General features: G+C 36.6%; 1 protein-coding gene across 2 annotated transcripts in view; it reads left to right on the top strand.

Moving 5' to 3' along the window:
* The first annotated feature begins 1,820 nt into the window (after positions 1-1,820).
* Positions 1,821-25,195, top strand: part of COMMD10 (COMM domain containing 10) — a 59,524-nt gene continuing 36,149 nt past the window's right edge. The window contains exons 1-6 of one of the 2 annotated variants that reach the window (XM_087926928.1): positions 1,926-2,040; positions 3,122-3,212; positions 4,734-4,844; positions 5,763-5,918; positions 14,059-14,169; positions 19,107-20,511. In XM_087926928.1, coding sequence (XP_087783054.1) covers positions 2,006-2,040; positions 3,122-3,212; positions 4,734-4,844; positions 5,763-5,918; positions 14,059-14,169; positions 19,107-19,199 — 597 coding nt within the window. In that variant the 5' untranslated portion in view covers positions 1,926-2,005 and the 3' untranslated portion in view covers positions 19,200-20,511. Of the gene's footprint in view, positions 2,041-3,121; positions 3,213-4,733; positions 4,845-5,762; positions 5,919-14,058; positions 14,170-19,106; positions 20,512-25,195 lie in introns of those variants that run through there. The other variant, XM_026720251.2, reaches the window with a different exon arrangement.

The raw sequence follows: 25,195 nt of genomic DNA, 5'->3' as shown, positions 1-25,195 counted from the left end.
AAACAGGATTGAAACTTGTTTTCCTCACTTGTTTCTCTATAGCCCACAACGTAACCCTCACCACTGGAAATATTAAAACTGCCAGAAATTAGAGTCAATAACATCTGGAGAACCTCAGATCACCTTTGATCTAGGGCAATTTTACACTCCTAAACAAATCTACTTCAGATAAACTCCATTAAGATAAATTGGGGTTAGTTAGATATACATGTTCAAGATTAAAGCACTTCTACACTGACCTGGCATTAATCTGAAATTATCAGATAAATTTATCTGGAATTATTTAGTACTACATAGCCACAAATACAGTGGCACTGGGGAGTTAAATGCTTTTCTTGGGCAAATGTAGTATTTCCTCCAACTAAATAGTGAAAGAAAAAAGAACAGATTGCCCAAGGTTTACAGTATTAAAGATATGGATCTCAAGAGAAAGAGATGGACAGAGAAAAGAGAATAAACATTTTGAACTGTTTTGAGCCTAGTTTATAATCTTAAAGGCACTTTGAAAAATTGGCAAGAACTATTTTTCCCCCTTTTTCTGCCCATCTCTTTCCCTTGAGTTTCATGTCTTTGAAGCTGTAAGGCTTGAGCAATCACTTTTTCATGATTAATATTTGTGAACTGCAGATTTATACAGAATATCAAAACTTGCTCTGTTTGCAGAATGTTTTGCAGAGGTATATACAAAGGAAGGCTGACTACCAGCTGATAGTTAGAATGGTTATGGTTTCAGTGGTATTCTGGAACATCTGTAGCCTTGTCTCCAAAACCTTTTAAATACACTTTTACAAAACACTTGCATTTGTCAAACTCATGAGTTTGACAGGTAGCTAAATCTGCTTCTCCCCATTGTGCAAAGAACTCAATTTTAAGGAGAGTGATTAGTGAATGTTTCCTGCCAGCTGGGGAGAGAAAAAAAATGCTGGAGGATTGAGAATTCCTTTCCTTGAGTGCTCTGCAAATTTATATTAGCATCATTTAAAACTTTGTGTCTGGAAATCCCATGTCCCATTGTTGTTGTGGTTACAACAACAAAATGTTATGCTGGCATAATTTTCTATCGGCTCAAAGATATAGCACAGCACTTTAGCTCAGTCAAGGAGAGCTTTGTTCTTAGGAAAAATGTCAGTGCTTGGTAGTCTAGAAAAAAGCAATAGAGGCAAGATGAGGGCAAAAATGTAGATGACATATTTTATGCTAATGTGCAGGGTACTGGACTACAGTACAGTTCATCATTAAGTCAGTGAATAAAACTTGATTCACAATCAGTGGTGATTCAAAGGTTTATGGTGCCTCTAGGCCAATCTGAGGGCATTACTTCTTGCCAACGTGAACATTTCATTTTTAGAATACTTTCTTTTTTGAAGAAGGGACGCATGAACACCTAGGACGGTGCCTACTGTGCCTTAGCCCAAAACTGCAAAACCTTGTTCACAGCACACACAAAGAAGGTAAAAGGCACTTTAATCATTCCTTTTTGACAAAAAGTCCAGCGACAAGATGCAACCAATCTGTTTGTTAGCAATTGGTAATTACAAAAAAGTGGTTTTGTGGTTTGTTTTTTTTACAAGAAGCAAAATCAAAGTATCTTTTGCAGTTTCTGACTTGCTCCAGCATCTGAAGATACGCACCTAAAAGAGAATCTGCAGAGTGGCACCGCTGTAGGGGATCTCCAAATTTGTCCTGCTTTGCTGTGAATATTCTTCCCAAAAAGTGTCATGTTCCGAGTCACGTACCTCGGAAATGAATACACATTAATCTTTTGGGCAATGACCCATCATTATGGAACGATAGACCAGAGCTTCCACGCGCATGCTCATGTACTACTCACCAGCAGCAGCAGCAACTCCACACTACACGGACCTTGGCGATTAGTACCCAGAGAAGGCGAAAGGCGGAGCTTGCCTGTCTTGCGCCGCTGGGATTAGCTTTTCCGGGACCAAGCTTTTTGAGCCGCTGATTGGCTTTCCAGGGAAAGGGGCTGGCGTGATTGACGGCGCTCAAAATGGCGGCGCCTATGGTTATCCCGAATACGGAAAGGTAAGGGCGATAGTGTTCTGGTGTTTTCCTCTCTTGCCTATAAGGAGCTGTGGGTTAATACCATCTCGGCTGCGTTTGGATAGGAGACGCACTTTAAAAATAATGCCAATAAGTGATGCAGACTAAAATGTAGACGGGGGAGGAGGCGAGCTTTTCTTTCAATGTTAACGCTTGGACTAAGGAGCAAAGAAAAAAATGCTGCAGCGGCGGAGGCTGCAAAGGGGGAATAAGGAACCCATGCAAAATCATTTCTGACTTTATAAGAAGGGGCTTCCTGGCCTTGTCATCATATTTTCTGAGCGCAGCATTTTTTAGCTCTTAAAACTTTGAAATGTGTGGACCTTAAATTCCTGAATTGTGGGACGCAAAGCCTGCAGAGCTTTGCTAAGGTTTAAATGTCTATGGCGATTCTCAATCATGATTGCCCCAAAGGTGCATTTTTTTCCAAGAGGGAACTGGACTTTTTCTTTGAAGACATTTCACTTTTCATCCAAGAAGCTTCTTCAACTCTGACTGGATGGTGGGAAATGGAAGGATTTACACTCCTTGCATACAGCTGGTCATTTGCATTCTTTGCATTTGCGTTTAGAAAGTTAAGGCTACCTGGAGGTTTATCTGGCATCGGGGTCACCTGAGTATTGCAAATGGGTGTGGAGCCTTCTTGGAACTGTTGAAAGGATTGTGTTGTAGATTGGCTATAGACGATGTTGTATCCCTCCCCCTCTGTTGAGAGAGGGCTGTTCAATTTTACCGGCTGTTGCTAAGGTTGAGAAACACTGGCTTAGCAGTTGGCTCTGTGGATGTCCATCAGACTTCTGAAGGTGCTTGTTTTAAAATAAGTCATTGCCCTTGTTTTTTCTTTGCAAGCCCAATAAGGAAAGTTGGAATCACCTGACTTCTGTTTCCTGGAGGTTGGCTGGAGGGTTTCAGATTGCCCTAAAATGCAATCAGTTTACTTCATTTAATATTGAATTGCTATTTGACAACTTGGTAAAAGCTGAGAAGGAGATAAATTCACATATCTGCTGTTATCTACCTGTAGGTGACTTGCTTTTTAAATTTTAATTTCTTTCTTTTTAAGAGTTCAAAAAGCTGTGACCTTGATCAATGCTCTGGATACAGGCAGATTCTCCCGCCTTCTCTTCCGCATTCTTCAGAAGCTTCACATAAAGGTTGGTATAGAAAGTGAAAACAACCCAATATTATCTGGGCAGCTTCCAAATATATGAACTTCATTTGCGAGAATGCTACAAGTAGCCATGTGGGCCAATAAATTTTGGGCATAGTTTACATCTCTGAAGGATTCTCTGATAAGGGAATGAGATTGTAAAATGATTATAACAGTGAATTCTGCTTCAGAGTAGGCTTGACATTCTTTTAATCTATTTTTCATTAAAATAGGATAAAAATAAAAATCTTGTTCAAACATCAAATCAACTTCTGTCTCATTAAATGGTAATTATGAGTCATTAGGGAGACTAATAATTATATCCTGCCTGACTTTCAGTGACGCTGGACAGTTTATAAGCTGCTTAACATATTAAAAGCAAGAAAAAAGAGTAAAGATGGCAGAATGACAAGATCAGATGGGAACAAAGGAGAACAAAGGAAGGCTTTGGTCATCCTTGTCTAAAGCCTGGGTGAAGAGTCAGGTCTTCCATGTCATTCAAAATCTCAGCAGGGCGGAGGCTGTTGGGATCTTGGGGGAATCTCATTCTAGAGGGCAGGTGCTGTTACAGAAAATATACTGTATGTTTCCAGGGTCATGATAGGTGGCATTGTTTAATTGATGGTTCCCACTAATGCACTAACCCTTCCAGATTGAATTGGCTGGGCATATACTGTAGGAGATAGGTATTTCTTCAACACATGCCATTCCAAGTTTATAGTATGGTACAATAATTCTAAAACTAAAAATGATAGCTGTAATCTATCTGGCGTCAATTAAACTGAAAGAGGTCCTCCTTTTCTGGTATCAAGAGTTGCATTTAACATCCCTTGTACAACTTTTTAAAGCCTTATCTAAATTGTCATAATATTAACAATTTTAGTTTACATTACAAAAAATTCTATTGTATTCAGCTAATAGTTGTATTCCTGATATATTATTTGTATCTCTTAATGTAATAAAACAATTATTGGGAAAAAAATGAAAAGGCATATTTTTTTGTGTGGAAGCAGTGTTTTGTTTATTTTATATTGCAGTTTTTTATTTTTTACATCTGAATGACAATTGTACCATTGTTTAGCTACCATTGATCATAAGTGGCAGAGGGCTGCAGGAAACACTTTTATATAAATAAAGAATTCAATATAGACAACAATATTTTAGTCAAAGAAGTTAGACATTAAAGAAGGTAAATTGGGAGGCTTCCTTATCTACAAAGAGTCAAATCAGCACAAATGACATTGGTGTGAAGCATTCTGTTCTCCTTGGGTCTCACTATTTATTTATGAACATTAGAGAACACACCTTTTTCCCCCTGGTGACTTTGCAAGAAAAATTGCTAGCTAAGGAAATTTATTCATATTTTCAGGTAACTCTTTGCCTTTGTATTTAAGTTTGCATTTGATTCTTTTTATTCTTTTCATATTTACCTCAAGCAGCAGGTAGGGAATGGTGCATGGTGCAATCATTTAAACAATTTCCTTATTTTTAAAAAATTAAACTGGAGAGTTTTTACAAATTTCAGACAGAGAGTACTTTCACAGAAGAAGAGGAAGAAAAACTTCAAGCTGCATTCTCAATAGAAAAACAAGACCTTCATCTTGCACTTGAAACCATAACGTTCATTTTGGAACAGGTATCCACTTTTTAATGTTATAATTTTGATACCTTTGTAAATATTTTTTTAAAAGTTTGACATTAAAAGATAGTGCTTCAAATGACTAGTTTTTTTTAAAAAAAGAATGTCCTGGAAATAAAGTAGAGACCATCACTATACATTGAAGAATTATTGCTGCAGTCTTAAAATTTATTATATAAAGTATATTGCTCACAATTGAACTTCTAAGAAAATACGATTTGGATTGAACTGTATATTATAATGATATATGGTTGAAATATATAGCTATGCAAGAATGCAAGCTTCTTGTTTCTTAGATTGCTGATATAATTCTGTATGTGTGAGGCTTGCGATGATTGGCTGAATTCATGCAACATGATAAGCCAGAAACAGAGAAAGGTCATTAGACCTGTGAATCCAATCACTGTTGTTTCAACTATTTTTTTATAGCTTAAGATGTAAAGCAAACCTTTAACTGCTGTGTCTTAATCCATGGCTTAGCATAGATCATAGCCATGATCTATGCAGCACATGAGATTCAAGCAAATAAAAAAGAAAAATAATAGCATTGGAATCTCTTTCTTTGAATTACTTGAAGAGATGGACAAGTCACATAGTCTCTGGTTTTACATGTCATATTTTAGTAATAATTTCCAGACTGCTAGATACGCTATATAAATAATTTTGTCCTCACTGAATCAGTTTTCTTTTATTTTAGAACTAGCCTTTTTGTTTCAGGGATATTATTCTATGATCATTTTATTAATGAATAATATCCATTTTTCAGTCCTATGCTTCTATTGTTACTAGAAATCCAAGATCACATTTGCACAGTGGATAACACTTGTTCAGTGTTCCCTGGGTTCTTCATAATTGTCATTTAATATAACATTTATGGAAGTATGTACAATGCTTTGAATATCTTTTTTTTTACAGGCCATTTATCACAATTTGAAACACACTATTTTACAACAGCAGCTGCAGCATTCTAACTTGAATCATGATAAAATAGAAGTATTTGTTACCACATGGGCAGTTGCAGGTCCAGAAATTGTGGAAAAGTTTAGACAAAGAATTTTGTCACCACATAAGGTAAATTATGATTGAAATTTGTGCAATACATTAAATAATCAGGGAAATAGTGTTTTTTTTCTAAGCACAGACAAGATTGGTCAGAGTTGTAGCAAATGAGTATCATTTCCAGCAATAACTATATGTACCAAAATTTCTCTTGAAAAAAAACTCTATTTTATTAGTAAGAGCCAAGGAATATAAAAATATCTATGTTATGTTTAATATTATGCTTAAAAGAAATAATTGTGTCATATTTATGATATTAGAAGGTTTCCTTATTTTATTTATAGCAGATTTTTTCTATTGAATAAAATTCTCTCCTAATATAAATAAAACCTTATATTAATCAAGTAAGACACTGAAACAATTTCTATAAAGGGGTGGTTTTTGCATATTGTTTTAAATAGTTTAATTATTGGTTGAATATCTCACAGAAGTGAGATACTTCACAAACTCTGGAATGATTAGGATGTAATCCTAAATCATTATTTAGCTTAGTTTTTCCATTGGCCTGACATACATGATCATAGTTTAAGACAAACTGTGGTTTGAAACAGGGTTTAAAAGTTTCCCAAAATTTGTTTAAATCAAAGTTTGGACCATATATAATGAAAAATCAGCTCTCCTGATATGAAAAAGTAAATTTGAATGCACCCTGGTGAACCATTATGTCCTTTAAAAGTGGAAGTGAGATATACAATTAGAGTGAGGCATGCTGTGCAGTATGAACTGGTGAATGGTTTCTCTTTTATTGCTGAGGACCTTTTTCTCCATTGTGCCTTGTCTTATTTTAATTGGTTGTCACTATTTGAAGATTTACAGTTTTTTAAAAATGTGTAATTAAAAAGTGCACATGAGAAGAATATGTTAAAGAGGTGACAGAAATTAGAATGTACAGAGTTAAAAAAACTTACATTCTAAAAGAAACTCTGCTGCAGTTAAAGTATAATTAAGATGGTAAATGAACTGAGTTGGGAAGATGTGAGCAAAATGGAAGGTGCTTAATCACTGTTTTTCCATGTAATGCATACTTGCGTACTCTTCTGTATTTTGGTGTTCTCCATATTTGTTAGACCTGTGCTCCCATGAGGCGCACACTGGCTGAGGTTTTTGGAAGTGGAAGTGTCTAAAATATGTACAGCAGTGCTTTTCAAACTTGGCAACTTTAAGGTGTATGGACTCCCACATAGTTGCTGGAGAATTCTGGGAATTGAAGTTCACACATCTTAAAATTGTCAGGTTTGAAAAACACTGATCAAAAGGATATATGCTTAGTAACTGGCAGGTAAAAACATGAAGCATGAAGTGTGAAGAGGTAATAAAGGTATGGCTGGAAACCTAGCTATAGAAAATTGTGTGGAAAGATTGCTGCAAAGAAGAACAATTGCTTGCATAGCTTCTGCTAATATCTTTTTCTAGATTGGAAGATACTGTGAATGAATCAATCATACAATATTAAGGATCCTGGAGCTTTGCTTTTTCTTACATGGTAACTTGAACACTGAGCATTCTTGCAGTTTGTATCTTTGGAGAAGGATGGGTAGTGGGGTTCTGTTAGTAATTGACATCAAATGTTTGTGGCTGCAATGTATAACATTTTAAATATTTCTGTCAAGCAGAGAGAATTTTGAAAGTCATGTTAATAGTTGCTTTGAAATTAATTGGACGAAATCCTGGACTATTAGCACCTTAATTAGAGCACTGTTAATGTCAGGAGTATCAGAACTACTAGAAATAGCTCCTGATATGAGCCAAGATCTAAAAAGTAAAGTTGTTTTTTACCATTTTCTTTAAGTGCAGGAGTGACATCACATAGGACTAGAATGGGCTGACTCATAGTGTATTAAATGAAGGTGGAATTCAAGAAACTTTTATTATTGTGCCATAAACAACTTTTGATGGTGATTGTTTCACTTCAGTGTTGTAAAGTACTGCATTAGGAAGCCCTTTTCCAAAGCAAATTATTTATTCATTTTAAAAGATATATTTATAATTTCCTGTTTTCTACTGGTAAGATTATCTTCTCATCACACTGTATAAAAATCTCTGAAGTAAATATGTAATATTTTGAATTCTGTTGATTTTAAAAATCTTAATTATGGCATGTTTTCCCCTTCCCTCTTGCTGGATTTATATATAAGCAACTAGGTGTTAAGACTTTTCATAGGAGTTCCAGTTAGCTCTTGCTTACCGAGCGCGTACTTTAGTGACTGTTCAAAATAACAAGGTTAAAATATCCCAGCTTTATGACCAAAGTAAAATTGCAAGTCGCAGTCATGACTTGTCGCTTAATGACCAAATAGGAAGTGATATAAGACTGTTGTAATACATGGTTTTCGCTTTATGATAATATTACCAGTTCCATTGTGGTCATGAAGTGAGCTATAGATATACTGTATGGTCCAGTGGTTGAAATAATTTCAATTTTTTTTTGACACCACCAATTCTGACTGGAAAAAAATTGTGCTTGCTCAGATAAAATGCAGAACTTTTTAGTGCTAGCATAAAATATATGACTGATACATTATTTCACCTTCCAAATATGAGGCTGCATTTATTGAACTGCTTTCTGTTTAACATAGTAAAAGTTTTAAATACTGTATCACAAACCATCCTGTCTTGATTCTTCTGGGAAATATAAAAAAGAATAGAACTGAAGAACCTTCTTGGATGGGAAGTGAAAGATTTTTCAAGGAAAAAAACAAAGTCTAGTTGCCTTTTGAAAAGTACTCTTGAGACAACCAGGACCAAGATGATTGACAATCTCTCATAGACATAAAGAAAAGCATAGATAAATAGTAAACTTAGCAGAGAAGTAGTAAATTAATTATCTGAGAGTGAATCTTCCCCCCAAAAAGGAAATGCCAGTAGGCTTTTTCTGTGGAAGTTAGTATAACAATAAACAGTGTTCAGTACATTCATTTATTAATTTAGATACATAAGAGTTATTCATACTTATTGAATATTTATTTACTTAATAAACTAAGTATTTTACATTTTTAAGAAATTATACAGATATAATGTAACATTTCTTTTTGGAGGCATCTTTTTCTTGAGAAGGCAGGATGTTTAGTGGAGTCTGAACATTACTGGTCTGATTTTTCGTTCTCACCCCATTCTTCTCTGGCAATGTGATCGTTCAGGAGCTACCAGCCTTAAATAGATTGAATTATTCCTGTAATGTTTCATGGTTATTGTCTTTTAGGGCTTCATGGAGCTTCAAAGGAATAATTCAATCAAAGTATTCCCTTAAACTGATTTGAGATATCAAATGTAATCATGTGGCTTCGAGTTGGAGCAATTTGTAGATTATTTCAAGCTTTGAAGACATTCAGTACTTCTAATTTTATAGAATCCCTCAGATTACTCTCATATGTTCAGTGACTGTTTGAAACTCTGATGGGGCTGAATGACTACCAATAACCAGTCTTTGATGTTCTGGCCATTGCAGCATCCCCATAATCATATGATTTGGTTGCTTGTTGACCAGACCTCATTATTTATGACCAATCACAGCGTGCCATAACCACGTTCTCCTGCCCTGTGTAAACTGCCTCTACTTAAACTCCCCTTACTCACCTATCTTTCCCTCACCTTTGACTTTTTGGCACCCTGCATTCCAGAAGCATTAGCCCATAGGCTGTGGAGAGCACAATGGGATGTTGAGGCATAGCATGCTCATCATGCTCTCTGGTGTTTTCCAAGAGGCTGATCGCAGAATTGGACAAAGTGGAGGGACAAGGGTTTCCTGGAGGTGTGCACTCTGTGGTTTATTTTGGAAGTGCTTCTGGAGACCTGGCTGGGGGAAGGGGCTGTTCAGCAAAGGATGAAGCACCAACAGAGGCTATCCAGAGCAAAGGGGGTTCAGCAAAGGATAGAGCGCCATCCAGAGGCTTATCTGTTCACTTGACCCAGCCATTCTTCTACAAAGCCTTCACCTGTTCAGCAACTGGGGTTCTGTTGTACTTGCCACACACATTGCAGGGCTAGTCCCTTGATGATTGCCTGAATCCTGACCAAACAGCAGAAGGAAGAAGATGACTTTCAGTCAGGGATCTGCTGTGGGGCCAGCAGGGTTAGGTGATTGAACCCGGCCAAAACAGCAGAAATATGAGATAGGCAGGTGAGGTGACTTGAAGAGAGAGTTGACGGGAGAGAGTGGGGGCAGGAAAAACATAGGTCCCTAACCCAACGACCATGTGGTCTTGGCCTAACAACTGCAACCTGGGTTGCTGGGGCTGCCATGACTAAGTGGCAGTCACATAATGGTTTGCTTAACAACTGCTTGCTTAAAATTCTGATCCCAATTACGGTCATAACCCAATGACTACTTATGTAGGCCAAGCTAAGAAGAGTGTAAGGCTTGAAGAGTAAGGTTGGGCCTCCAGTAATTTAAAGTAGTTGCTTGATGAATTTTATCAGCACCATATATTTTGGGGAGTGGTTTGTTCTGCTGGTGGGTTATTTTTTTCTTTTTTTGTATGTGAGCCTCTGCCTTAACATTTTTTTTATCATTATCCTTGCCACAATTATTTTTTAATATTTTCTGTTTCCCATCTGCATTTGTCTTGATTTAGTTCTGAGTTTTCTTCAAGGCGTGAATTGTTATGAGAAGTGTACCTCCTGTTAGACTAATGCATATTATTTATTTCTATTATGGCATATTGAATAAACAACATACTGCATATATTACTGCAAAACAGTAAACAATTATCAGGGTTTTTTAGTTGCACGTTTGGTTGCACAAGCTGCATGTAATGTATCGTTTCCAAAAGAATCTAATCTTGCCAATAAATAATGTCATTAAATCATTTGGTCCAGAAAAATAATTCTGAAAACATAGATTCTACAGCTTTAATAAAAGATTATATTTTAACAGTTTTAAAGCTGATTTTTTATTATTTTAAAATTGGAGTTGAATATGATCTGCATTAGTTTAACACAGCTCTTCTGTAAGATGATCCTGAAAGTAGCAAGTTTCCTTAAAGTCTTATAGAAAGTTTTTCAGAGAGGCAAGATTTGAACTTCCTGATTCATAGCTTATCCTGTTGTACTATACTGCTTAATTTGTTTTTGGTAGAAGCAAGTCGTTCTTTGCTAAATATAAGAAATATAGAACAATTAAAATGTTATGGCTTGGGAAAAGTGATGTTTATTTTGCTATCATTTATTTTTATGACTATCCACAAGTTTATAAGTAACAATATGTTTCATTATCCCTAGATACTAAGGTTCTATGCTACATTCTCATTTCTTATACATACATACATTACATACATACATACATACATACATACATACATAGAGTTCCTGCATACTTTCAAAGGATTCTGGGTCAAGTACATTTTATGGTCTAGTACTTTATGCATTAGCGCACCACTTAGATTTTAAGAAAACAAATAACTGAACAAAGACATTCTAAGTCTACGCATACTACTATTTTTACCCAGTGGTGCAGTATGCAGATTCTTTAAAGGAGGAAGAACATATAATTCTTAAAGTTAAACTCTGCCTACTTCACTCTTCCATTTTATATTATTAAGTACTCATTTCTGGAAAGCAATTGATGTTTTGTAATTATACTTAGAAGGGGGAATAATACATTTCTAAACTTAGTCTTCAGACTGGATTCTGATACGTAGTTACTATATATGTCAATATATGATTGTTTTCTAAGAAAACACTTCTTATTTGGAAGGCTTAATTCTTTGCATGTCTTTCTACTTCTATCCCTTGTCCAATTATTACTGTGGCCATATATCATGTACCTTAAGTGGTCTGAATTGGTCTATTATATTCAATTTTCCTTTCAATATAATAAATAGATAACGCATTCAGGCTGCATAGGGTTCATTAATCAAGGATTCTAAAAGCATAACTTAGTTCCAAACCCAGGTGCGGGAGGTTGGGGTGGGTGGGAGCAAGCATTAAAAAGTAAGACTATTAAATTTATGAAAAGGTTTTATGCCTTTCCTTTGACTGCTTAATCAGTTATGTAATTGTTCCAGTACTTTTACAGTTCAGTATGAATTAAACGTAAATGTTGTATTTTGTGTTCTCGGCTAAAAAAAGTGATGAAATAATCTATCAAAGAATATTCAGCTGTGAGGGAAATATTTCTTAATAGCAAACTCTTTCAGCATGACATGGATTAGAAACTTATTTTCCAGTATAGTTATAAGCAAAGTAATATATTTTAGCTTGTACAAATTATATGCTGTCTGCCATCAGTATCTATTTAGCTATGGATTAAAATGAAGGGACAGATTATATGTATGTCTACAGCATTTGGTTTGCATCATGAAGTGATAAAGTTGAATGTTTAGCATCTAGGATTGCAAATTAAGTACTATCTCTTGATAAGATTGAGAAAGACCCACTTTTAAAACCTTAAAACTTCCTGCCATTGAGTACTATGTTGATAATTCTGAGCTGAATGAAACAGAGTTCTGGTTAGTTTCATGTCTGCCTGGATTTCCACTCATTTAATTTTTCTGTAGGAATGTCTATGTAAGTTCAAAGCATTGAACATAAATTTGTTGCATATTGAAAGAATTCAGCTATTTTATACAGGTAGTCCTCCACTTACAATCATATTGGGTCCAAAATTTCCATTGCTAAACAAGGTGGTTTTAAATGAGTCATGTCTGACTTTATGATCTTTTTACCATGTTTTTTAAGTGAATCAATGCAGTTAAGTGAATCACATGGTTGTTATGTGAAGCTGGTTTTCCCCATTGCCTTTGCTTGTCAGAGGTCAGTTTTGAAGATCTCAAATAGCGACCACGTAACTGGGATATCAACCCTAAAGCTGGCCTGGCTGAAGTCATTTTGGAGCTTCAGTGCTACCACACTGGAACTGAGGGGATAGGGAGGGAGGATTAGAGATAGTAGGGGCTGTGTAGTCAAAACAGAATACTTTTTCTTGGGAACCAAGAACATTCTCACACCTGGACGGAGGAAGGATGTCATTTGACCAGCGGACGTTACCTTGATTGGGCCATGTGACTGATTGTTTGGCATTGGGGGAAAAACTTTTACTTTTAATTAGGTGAAAACCATGGGACCTTTCAGAGTTGGTTTTCACTAGATATGTGCCAATATGATATTTCCAATACTATTCATTGAGGAATCTACCGGCCTTGGAATTTTCCTTGCAATGGATCTATTATTTGGAAGCCTGACATGGGATACTGCAACTGTCATGAATACATTCCAGTTGCCAAGTGCCCAAACTTTGAACACATGACCCTGGGGATGCTGTTATAGTTGTGTGAAGACCAATTGTAAGTCACGTTTTTCAGTGCTGTTGTAACTTCAAGATGTCGCTAAATGAATGGTTGTAAGTCGAGTATCTGTTCTGCATGTTTTATTGGTACAGTAACATTTAGTTCTTTCTTAAACATTGAAAACTATGATGAAAAAATAATTTCAAGATGATCTTACTTTTCTATATACATTTGTTCACAAATAAACACTCTACCCATATGCATTTCTTTCACTAGGCTTTCCACTGCTGTTGGTTTTAGCATTAGTTTATAACATGTATTTCTTTCCTATATGTTGTAAATTGTGCATTCTTTTAATTGCCTTTGGAATTCAGTTTATCAAAAGAAGTGATTCAGATCATATAATAGTAATGATGAACGTTTTTGAGATGTTAGCTTCTAAAAATATTTATAAAAATATTTCAATATGATCTGCATAATATAAAGATCCAACTTTGTTTTAGGGCTAAGAAATCAGGGTCTCTTCTATTTATTTATTACTGTCACAAATCAGTAAGGAGCACTGTTAAGGAACAAAATCCACTGATTTAATAAGATCTTTACTCAACAACAGCTTCACTCTAGTCACTTATTTTATGGCCTTGGGAGTTAATATCTATGGTAACTGGGATTTTAAGAAATATTTGTGGTTTGTGGGTTTTAATAACAATGATAATTATAATTCACTTCATTCTGGGTTTGTTAACAAACCCAGTAATATTTGTTCTTTAACCTGATTGTAAAAGTAAGCCTGGCAGATGGTTATAGAAAAGAGAAGAAAGATGGTAGAATTCTTTTTCTTTCACTCTCATTGGCTGACAATTGTTCCTAAGCAGTGTTGATATACTTCACTTACCACATTAGTAATCAGTATGATACGTGTTTTGTAGCTTGAGACAGTTGGATGGCAACTTAACCTTCAGATGGCTCAATCCATGCAGGCAAAACAAAAATCTCCTCAAGCTGTATTAGAACTTGGAGTCAGCAGTGAAGATTCAAAGGTAAGAGCTCTTGTTTTGTCACATTGTTTTTTTCAGTTGTGTTCTAGCAGCTTCGGAGATAACGAATGAATTAAGTATCGAGCACTACACCTGAGGGAAAATATGTGTCTGTTTTTCATAGACGGTTGCATAGTTGTTGCTTTCATAGGTCTGTGAACTTTAACATTCTGGACAGGGGGCATTCTCTGCACAACGTACAGTTGGGATTTGGGAGGTGTTTCCATCAGCCTGTCTGTGCCATCTGCAACCTATGCTTACCCACCAACCCCTTCACAGCATAGGTGTGCACCAACAGCTACAGGCAGTTGTGGGCAACACTAAGCCTTTATACAGTGGAACCTCGGGTCATGAAAGGTTATGTTCACGACCAAATCAGGTGACGACCAGAATTTTTGCTTCTGATCGCGAACAGATCTTCGGGTGGCGACATAGCAAATCTGAAAATTGCCGTGGCAAAATTTCCCCTTCGGTGTTTTTTTTTTTTTGTCTGCTCATGCACAGATGGTCGTGCTTCTGGTCATGACCAAATCGAATTGCAACTGTAGTCCTGGAATGGATTATGGTCACGACCCAAGTTTCCACTGTACTTCAGATATTAGAAGCAAGATGTAAATTTAAATATGCCATTGAAATATAGACTGATAAGGATACTTCTGAACAAAAGATTTACACTATTTTGGTCTAATCTTTTAGTGTTGCTTCATTTTGGGAAGCTAAGTTGATTTATTTCTGGTTCATTGGAAATTATATCAAAGGTGGTGTTTTCTTTTGAAGTGTTTCTTTGCACAATTGTGTGTGGTTTTTTTCTGATTGGTGGAACTGAGATTCAGTGTCTTGTTCCTGAAACTGGTCTGTTATCCATTGTTTTGCCACCTTAGCAACATGCAAAACTCTATTGAGGAATTTATACCAACGCTCGCTTGTAATTCCAGCATATGGTGTTACAACTTTGATTATATTTATTAAGGAAATTGCTGACATACTGGTGTTTTATTTTACTTTCATAATTCTTTGGAGTTTTTAAATACAATGGAATCATGACGACAATTTTAAAACTTCCCTTTCCTCTCTGCTAACTTTTTTTTAAAAAAACTATTAGACAAATATATAATGGAAACCATATATACTGCTAGGAATTGATTTACCTTTTGTGTAGAATAGAGATAAAGATACTTTTGTTACTCCAGGGTTGTGAGTAGAATATCATTTATTTGCACATATTATCATGTGAGTGTTCATCATATTCCCTTTTGTGTTTTGGGTGATATGAGGTCAGTAGAATTGTGGGTCAGCTTCAGATTTTATGACAGATTAAGGATGTATGAAACAGTGTTGTATGAAAGTGCCCACAATTAATCTTGTAATTGTAAATTTCGTCCCCTCTATTTTAAGACCAGGAAACAACTGTCAAGGTATTACTAAAATTATATAAAAGAATGAAGGTTATTTTGTACTTGTTCTGCCCTAACTATTGAGTATTGAGTTGAGAATTCAGTGCTTTAGGAAAGCAATTTGATTTAAACTTTGATGGATGTTTATGCAAAAAATATATGCGGATATAGCAATAGCATTTAGACTTATATACCACATCCTAGTGCTTTACAGGCCTCTCCAAGCAGTTTACAGAGTCAGCATATTGCCCTCAACAATCTGGGTCCTTATTTTACTGACCTCGGAAGGATGAGTCAACTTTGAACCAGTCAAAATCAAACTCCTGGCAGTCAGCAGAATTAGCTGATGTAGAAGAATCGTCAAGAACACCTGTTCCATATTTACCTATTTGAACTTGGCGAACAGCTAAATCAAGAATCCTTCTATTATAATAATGGTGTGCCTGTAGTTGATCTTAAAGATAATGGAAGAATCTAGGATCAGTATCAAAGTGTTACATATAGTCCAAATTTTTAAAAGGTTGTAAGTGAAAGCATTTTAGATTATGGCAGACAGAAACTTGTGTCAGTAATGGATCGATGGTATAATGTTCCCTATACCGTTTAGCTATCTGGAGAAATGAACAGTTGTGTTATGAAGTTTATTGGAAGTTACAAAGAACAGCTCTACATGTGCCTTCTTATTATATTGTAGCCTCAAGGGTTTTTCCTCATAGGTTGGAAGAAATTACACATATTTGTAGCTACCATTGTAACTTGAACACCTAAAACATATGTGGATTCAAAAACATCTGTGGGCTAAGAATCTGATAACCAATGGCATGATACATTGTACTAAAGATTAATGACAAATATAGAAAGAAATCAAACACACCAACAACACATATCCTAAGCTTCTGATTCAAGGTCTAATAGTGAAGTAGATAGCTTTATTTGTTATTGTGATTGATTAAATACATAATTTGATTTTGGGATAGCTTATATTGATATTGATTTATATTTCCAGAATCAAGAGGCTGAGGTAGTAGAGAAATTGTGCAAATGGAGACATTGTATTCAGGGGAAAAGATTTTTTTTTTACTAACTTATGGTATGGGAATATCTTCAGTCAAAATCTTAAGATAAATGGATAGTGATAGCAATTTTGGGCTTCAAAGAAGAAAAAAACCCTAAAGCAGAATTCTCCATTATACATTCTTGAACCAAAATATGGTATTTATATTATTGGCTGCGGCTTTGTTAAGCTCATCTATGCTTTATTGACACAGATGCTGATGATAAGCAAATTGCACTCACTCATATTGCACTCGCATATTGACTTCTATAAAGGAAGTCTGCAAATACCAATTTTTAGAAATGCTGAGCTACTTTTTATTGAAAAGTAAAGTATAAACATGCTAAATAAATGGATTTATCAGCATTGGCAGATCTTCCCCTCCCCCTAGGTGTCACTTATGGCAAGCATTTTGTTTGCAAATATTAGTAGCATTGCGTGTTAATTTGCAGCTTAAATTATAAAAAGGCTAACTGGAACACAATTGTACTGTAGAAAGCTTTTTGTAAAAGTGTGTTGCTTTTTGGAATAAAAAGATGATTCGCTTTGAAAATAAATTCTTTGATTTAATTCTTGCTTTTATTGATCATACACAGCTTGTTTTCATATGTTCTTAAATACCTTTACCTTTTTGTAATTAAGATTAAATCTAGGTTTTAAATTCTAAAACACATGGGTTTACTAATAATATTTGTTTCAATACTCGTTGACCTAAATTCATTGCATTGACTCACTAGAGGGCGATAGAGCTCTTTAAAGTTTCTTTGATGTTGTGGGTGAGTTTCCCCCCCAATAATATTGACTCAGTTGTGGATTTAAGTAGCTGAGGGAAACTGTGTTTACTTTTCTAATCTGCATACAATAGGACATTTGATAGTATTCAGATCTAATGCTTTTAGATTAAAATAGTAAATATGGGATCAATTTTTATTTGTATTTGAAATATAATAAATACTTCAAGAGATATTTAAAATGTCTGAAAGGCAAAAGCATTTTAGCGTGTGAATTATATTTGTTAAAGGAATTAACTCTCTAACTGAAGGAATATCAAGAGACTGCAAATCTACAAATGTTTTTATTAGCTTAGATTTCTTCTTTTAAAAAGTCTGTCATAGTTAATCTAATAAAACCGTTATAGATTATTATTGCTGGATGGGAAGGAAAGGAAGGACCCTGCATCAGGCAAAGACAGTGAGCACTTTGTATTATACTCTTTTGGCCTTTTCCAAGTTAGGCAGGACAAGCTCATCCCAAACTATTTCCATCCTTTGAAAATAAAAGTTTTGCAAATGTTTGTGAACAACATTTTGTTAAATCCCATCAATGGAGCAGCATTTTTGAGATGTGATGGTTGCAGTTCACAGTATTTATTTTGGTATCTTTTCTATTCCATTAGTGGGCTGCTACTAAACTGAATAGTCTGAATCCAGAGATCTCTCCTCTGATGTATTATAATAATAATAATCTTAAAATCCAGCATTGTCCTTTCGTGCCCACCCCCCCCGTCAGTAATCTCCCTATTTAGGAAACGTGAATTTGAATAGTTGTGTGATAATCTATCTTGGCTCTATTGGTAATAATTATTAATGGGAATCCAAATGAGGAAACTAACTCCATGGTGACTTGTCTCTCATGGTGTTCCAGTTCCCAGCGTGACCACAAAAGCAGAAGCTAACTATGGGGATGTTGATTCCCTTTGCTCTATTTTTGAGGGTGGGGGGACTTTAAGTCAGTGTTGACCCTGGGTGGCTGCCTGAACTTTTCTTGACAAGATTTTGGGGGTGCTTTACCATTTCTTGCTTCTTAGAGGTGAGAGAGTGATTGCCCTAGGTCATTGACGGCGAATCTTTTCGGCACCGAGTGCCCAAACTGCAACACAAAACCCACTTATTTATTGTGAAGTGCCAACACGCAAGGGTGGGATCCAACCAGTGTTACAAATGGTTCGGTGAATGCACTTTTTGCGCATGGCCATGCGCACGTGCGCAGCATTTGGAAGAAATCATCAGCTATGCCACCCAGACAGCTGACAAGCGTTGCACGCATGTGCACAGCATTTGAAAATCCTCTTCTTTCCTGCTTTTTCAACCTCAGCTGTGCTGCGCAAAGCAGCCAAGGTTGAAAAAGCAGGAAATAAAGGACAGCCACACTGGGTACAAATAGTGGATTTCATTTTATTCAAATAACAACAAAAAAAGATCCTCCCCTTTCAGGTGGGGTAAAGTGAGGAGGGGGCTCTTGTTTAGATAACTCCCCTTTCCCATAAGAAGCAACATCTCATCTCATCTCTCTCTCTCTCTCCCCCTCCCTCTCTGTCTCTGTCTCTCTCCCTTTCTCCCTCTTTCATCTCTTTGTCCCTTTCTCTTTCTCCCTCTCTTTATTTCTCCCTTTTTCTTTCATCTCCCTTTCTCCCTCTTTCTCTCTTTCCCCTCCCTCCCTCCTCCCTCTCTCTCATCTCTCCTTCTCCCTCTCTTTCTCTCCCTCTCTCCCAGTTTTCTGGCTATATGCACTGTTGCCTAGAGATGAACCGAGGGAGAAAGAAGGCGGAACCTTCTGTAGCCCTCCTCACACAGCTTCTGAACTGACACCTGTGACAGAGGGAGACCGAGAGCAGGAAGCTGAGCTTTGGATTGCAGCGAGCATTAAAGTACCTGCCGACAGCGCTTCCTTAGCCATGGCTGCCAGGCGAGAGAAAAGATGTCAGGCTCTGCCCCCACAAAGGGGAACAGCAGTGATTGCAGACAGCCCCAGCAGGCTGGGAAGGGGACCCTCCTCCTGTCTCTCCAACTTTTCCCGCAGCCTCTGCCTCCTCGCTTTTCCCTTCAGCCACAAGGCTAACCAATTGCTGCAAGAATGCGGCTCCTGTAGGTGGAGAAGAGATGCTAAGAGATGAAGCAGGAAGGTAGAAGGGACTTTTGGAGGGTAAAGAGGATTAAATTGCAACCTTTCTCCGCGCTCAAGGGGAGCCACTTCAGGTAACTGTGGCTTTCTCTTCTGCTTAGAAATAGAAGTTCCGCTGATCAGGATTTTTTTAGGGGGTGGAGGGGGTCTCAGAGCTAAGATAAACAAGAGCTTTAAACGAGACATGGGTGCGATCGGGAAGGTGTGGGTAGCAGGAAGAGCATGGAACTCCTGAGCTGTAGGAAGTGGGTGCCAGCAATGCCCTTAGGTGAAGATGTTGTAAGCGGGAGGCTCAACCTTTCCCTCAGGAGCTGCAACGCACTCTCCACCCCTCTGGCACTTGCCAAGCCATCTTCCTGCTGGGTGTTCGAGTGCTTCTGGCGAAGAGGAAGAGAAGCGTGGTGGGAGGAAGCTTGGCAGGTGCCAGAGGGGAGGGGAGACCTTTGCGGCTCCTGGGGAGCGTGGGAGTTCATAGGCCAGGGAACACCTGGTAAGGGCTCCGATGATGCGATCTCCCACACGGTATCCTTCCTCCCCGCACGTATCAGTCCATCCACCACTGTTTCACCCCTTTTGCGAACACGGGTGCTGCAGACCACTGGCCTTTCCTGGTGGTAGCAGTGGCGGCATGAGCAGGCGAGGGCCGCAGGGATACCCGTTCCTCCTCTGCCAGAATTGCACCTTGGGCAGCCAGCCATGCCTCCCACTCCCAGCCCACGTGGATCCCAGGCCTTTCCTGCAACATTGTTAAAAGCCGCCGAGGGCTCCAGGCAGGCAGGCACAGGGGAGCGACTGGTGGCAGCGCTCCTGGCTGGCAACAGCTGGGCCTGGGCCGTGGCAAGCAAGCAAGGGGGGGCACAAAGTCAGCAACTTACCAAAAATTATGCAGCCCACAGCAGTCAAGCGAGGAGTCAGAGCAAGCAAGTAAGCAAGCAAGAAATAACCCTTACCGTGATATGAGAATTTGCTACTTTTTGATATACTCTATTAGTGGACAAAAAAAAAAATCAAGTTTTGAAAAAAACACAGAAATTGACTGGTTAAGCTACAGTTATGAAAGAACTGAACTGGTGTGGATTAGTTGATTAATACTAATCCAATAATAATTAAAGATTAAATAATATGTGCCCTTCAATATATTGGACTGTAGTTCTTTGCCAACAGGATCCTCTCCAGGAGTTTATTCCCATATGTGGAGTTTAATATTATAAGTATTTTTATATTTGTGTCAGAAGGCCAGAATCCATGTACAAATTAACTTTAAAACTAGCACTGATAAAATGATGAATAGTAATTTTGATAAATTCAGATCTAATACCCTGTGGTAGAAATAAATATGATAAATGCTCTGTTTTGTATTTAATCTATCTTTCCCCAAGACACTTCCATGAAATCATCTTAATGACAAAATATAATTTAGTTTTCTGAAAATTGTATTAAGTAGTGATATTACAAGAGTCTTTATTTGTGGGAAGAATTTTAAATAGAAAATAAACTAGGTCACTGTAAGGTTTCCAGACCAGAAAGCCAGGATGTAGAGCAAATAAATAAAAGAATAAATCAGTTTTCTGTGTTCAAAATGATCGTTTTCATCAGCATGGTGTCAAATAATCCTTCCAGTTCAATTATAGATATGTTTACTTGAATATCTGTCAAATTTAAAGTAAATCACTTATTAACATAATTTTTGTTACAAAACTAAATTCTATTTTAGCCAACTTTGGAATTATTTGGTAATAGACATGTGCAAACAATGATAATAGTAACGATAATAATATACATTTCAAATTACAGAACACTATTTTTTAGTTTGAAATCAAATTTTGAGAGTGAGACAGTTTGTCCTTATTTCTATTACTTTGAAAATGTTTCAAGGTCAAAAGAGTTTCAAGAAAACTGAAATAACCTATTTCACAATTATTGGACCATGCTGTAATGCTACAGTGACAGTGGATGTCTAACAGTGATGTTATTCCTTCATTGATTCCAAATCTCTAACATCATGATGGTATTTTTGTATTTCAACCATATTGAACAATGAAAACATGTTTTTAAATGTAAATCATGACTAAATTAAATTTATAATTGAAGTACAGTTTTCTTAACCTCATTTCAGTTCTGTTGGGTTCTGTTGATGTTTCATTACTCATCTAGGTAATGTCAGTATGCAGCAATTACTGTGCCTAATTGGTAATAAAATATCTGCATGCAAACATCCAAGCTCAGAGAGCACCAAGACCTCTACAATTCATTTTTGAGCTACAGATAATGGCTTCTATTTGGATCACTTCAGTTCTTCAGAAAATGTGAAAAGCAGTAAATATCTGCCATGAAAGAGATGTATTCTAATTATGGATGTTCATCTTTTAACTCTGGGTGTTCAGTGACTCTGGATGGTTAGTTGAAGTTAAAAATTCAAATTTTAATCAAAAATTTAAAACACCTGTATAGCTTCATTCAATACATTCTCTAGTTTATAATTCTGAATAAATTTTGAAATTTGACAGTTTATTATTCCACTGAAGTTTTTATGTATTTCATTTTTCACCTCTAATAATTGAATCATTGCCCTATATTTCCTTCGTTTTAAGGAATTAGCCAAAAATCTTACCAGGTCTTTTGCTTTTCTCTCAATATCTGTGTTGTAAACATGTTGGCATAATTTTTGTGTGCTGAGATATTATAGTAGTTAATTGTAATCAATACTGACTCTGGGTGGCTAGTCAAAATGAAAAACTCAAGAAAACAATCAAAATAATAATGAATAAACATGCAGAGGCAGCTGAAGACAACAATAGTCACAACACTAGCACCATCTCATGGATCCAATTGATCTGACTGCCTTTTTTTTTGTACTTGATAATATGTGCCAGAAGGTTAAATCCATTATGCTAAGTAATTTGATTTATTTTGGTAGAATTAGTACAGGATATCTGAATGATAAAGAGAGTAACAATATGTTGCTAGATAGAGCATCGCAAGGCAGAATGAACAACTCATCAAAGATCAGCTAATTATGAATATAGTCTTCCTGATGGTTTTGATTAAAATAAAATCAGATAATATTATAGTGTAAATGCAAAGAAGCAGTATGTTTGGTTGGTTCTTTTTTTTTAAATTACTGCCTGATAAAATCTAAATAATCATACTTACCAGATATGAAAATTTATATTTTGCTCAAATGGCTTGCCTTTGAAACACATTTTATAATCAATGAAAATATGATAACAAGACCTCATTTTGGTGGGAGGTTGCTGTAAGTTTATTGTCATTTTCTCTACTGATAAATATAATACTTCATTTTCAATAGTCAAACTATTTGAAATGTAGTAATCATAATTAATAAAATTGAACACAAGCTGAAGTTGTTAAAAAACATGCCGATGTTTTAAGTGAAAATTATGTTTTCCTAACTTTGTGACTCCTTTTTATCTTGTTTATATCAGTTACTGAGAAATTTAATGAGTCTGTAAACAGTTTCTCAATATGCTGCCTTTTGAACTATTTCATCCCACCTTCACTATATCTAATGATAGCCAGTTTTTAGGCTGAGACCATATAGCAATGAAAATAATTATTTCCTTCTGTTTCTCTACCTCCTTTAAGAGCAAATTTGCTTTTTCTTGTTTCTTTCAAGAAAGCCAGCCTAATTATGGCTTCATGCCTTATGAATTTTTAGAAAATACAGGAGCCATTATTAGATAGGATATTGTTCAAATCAGTAGTGTTGACAATATCAGATTATAGGTGGTTTTTCATAATTTCTTTGCTTTAATTCATTTCTATATAAATGCGGAGCTCATATACTGTCTTTGAGTTATAGTGTTGTCACTGTATGAATTGTAATGATTTTCATCTTCAGTACTTGTGAAATATCCATGGCTGGCAAATCTATTTGCCTATTATATGTGTGTCTCCCACTGACTTATCCTTCCAAAATAATATTGAGATTCAAGGTAGCTCTGGAGAACACAAGGGACTATCTGGGGAGGAAGAGAAATAATCTGCCAAGAAAAAACAGTTCCTAGATGAAAGCTGTAGTCTCACAAGGAAAGGGATTGATTTCCAGATTAATAGATAGGTTTGATTTTGTCTATTACATGCGAGGCTACTCTACTCAAATGGATCTCTACCATATAGAGCTGTGGTGGGGTTCAAATTTTTTTACTACTGCTTCTGTGGATATGGCTTGATGAGTGTGGTATGGCTTAGTGGGCATGGTAGGGGAAGGTTACTGTACAATCTCCATTCCCACCCAACTCCAGGGGAAAGATACTGTAAAATCTCCATTTCCACCCCACTCCAGAGGAAGGATACTGCAAAATTTCCATTCCCTTCCCACTCCTGGGGGAAGGTTACTACAAAATCCCATTCCTTCCCCACCCCAATAACCTGTTTTTCAGCTCCGTTCTCCTGTGCAGGGCAACAAAAGAAGACCCAGCCGATCAGTTGGAACTCGGGAGGCAGAGAATAGATGGGGACAGGGCCAGTCACAGGTGGTATTTGCCGGTTCTCTGAACTACTCAAAATTTCTGCTACTGGTTCTCCAGAACTGGTCAGAACCTGCTGAATACCACTTTTGATATAGAGGGTTATGTTGCTTCTCCCAGAGAAGTTTGAGGTCAGTGATTCAGCATGATTCTATATGCCCTTTTCTTGGCCAATAAACAAGCTGAATCTGGAGAAATTGGAGGCATTTATACCAGCACAAGAAAAAAAATGTTAGTCGTGTTTGTTTAGCAATCGTCCAGTTAAAGGCAATAAGGGGAAATGAATCACACCTTTAATCCTTGTTACTGTCCAAGAATGATGAAAGTAAAGCATAGAGCACAAGAAGAGCTAATGGCTAACCCCACCACCCATGTTGAGATGAATTTTGGCTTGAAAATATTTAAAGCTAGAGAATTGGCATTGAATCTCTAATGTAGCTATCTGACTTTGGGCTATCAGACTTGGTTTAAAGGAACCCTGCCTAAAATCTGATAATGATGTTTTATCAAAACAGGAGCAGTTTAAGGCATCCCTTTAACACCCTGCAGTTTCCAGCTTTATCTTTTCTTTTACTCTCACAGTATAAAGCAGGGTTTTTTTTGTACACATACCAAACACTCAGAAAGAAGGAATAAATAGCTTTGATCTTCCCAGCGGATGAGTTATTTTTTACAAAAATGTTGGTTTTATTTTTGTAATATTGTTGCTGCAAATAAGCAAACCCCCAATTAACACACTTTGAGACATTTTCAGTATTACATTTAACTGCAAATCCATTCTTCATAGCATACTATCCCTCATTGACAGGTAGAATTTTCCAGAATCCTAACTATTATCTGGCAGTATTATGGAAAGCAGTGCACATACCTTTTAATTGATTTGTAACTGAAGAATAGAGAGAAAGAAGACTCTCATCCTGTTTTAAACTTGCATGCCTTAATTTGATCAGAAGGTTAAGAAGCCCTTTAAGCAGGTACTCTCTACCATAGTTTCCTTCTCAAACCACCTGCTGAAATTGGGAATTGGAGGCACCATTTTGTAGTCCTTGCATTCCTACTATAATGATTGTTCATGTTACTAGGGGTGGGGAACAGGGGGGGAGGGGGGAGAAGCTTAGCAATTTTCTTTTTCTCTTAAATATCTATATGAAACAGCCAAGGCGGTTTGGGATAAAGTTTCATCAATACAT

The sequence above is a fragment of the Pseudonaja textilis genome, chromosome 2 (assembly GCF_049901715.1).
Source record: "Pseudonaja textilis isolate UNSWEBS1 chromosome 2, rPseTex1.2, whole genome shotgun sequence".
NCBI lineage: Eukaryota > Metazoa > Chordata > Lepidosauria > Squamata > Elapidae > Pseudonaja > Pseudonaja textilis.
The sequence above is the reverse complement of the archived record's forward strand: the minus strand, read 5'-3'. Positions and strand labels throughout refer to the sequence as shown.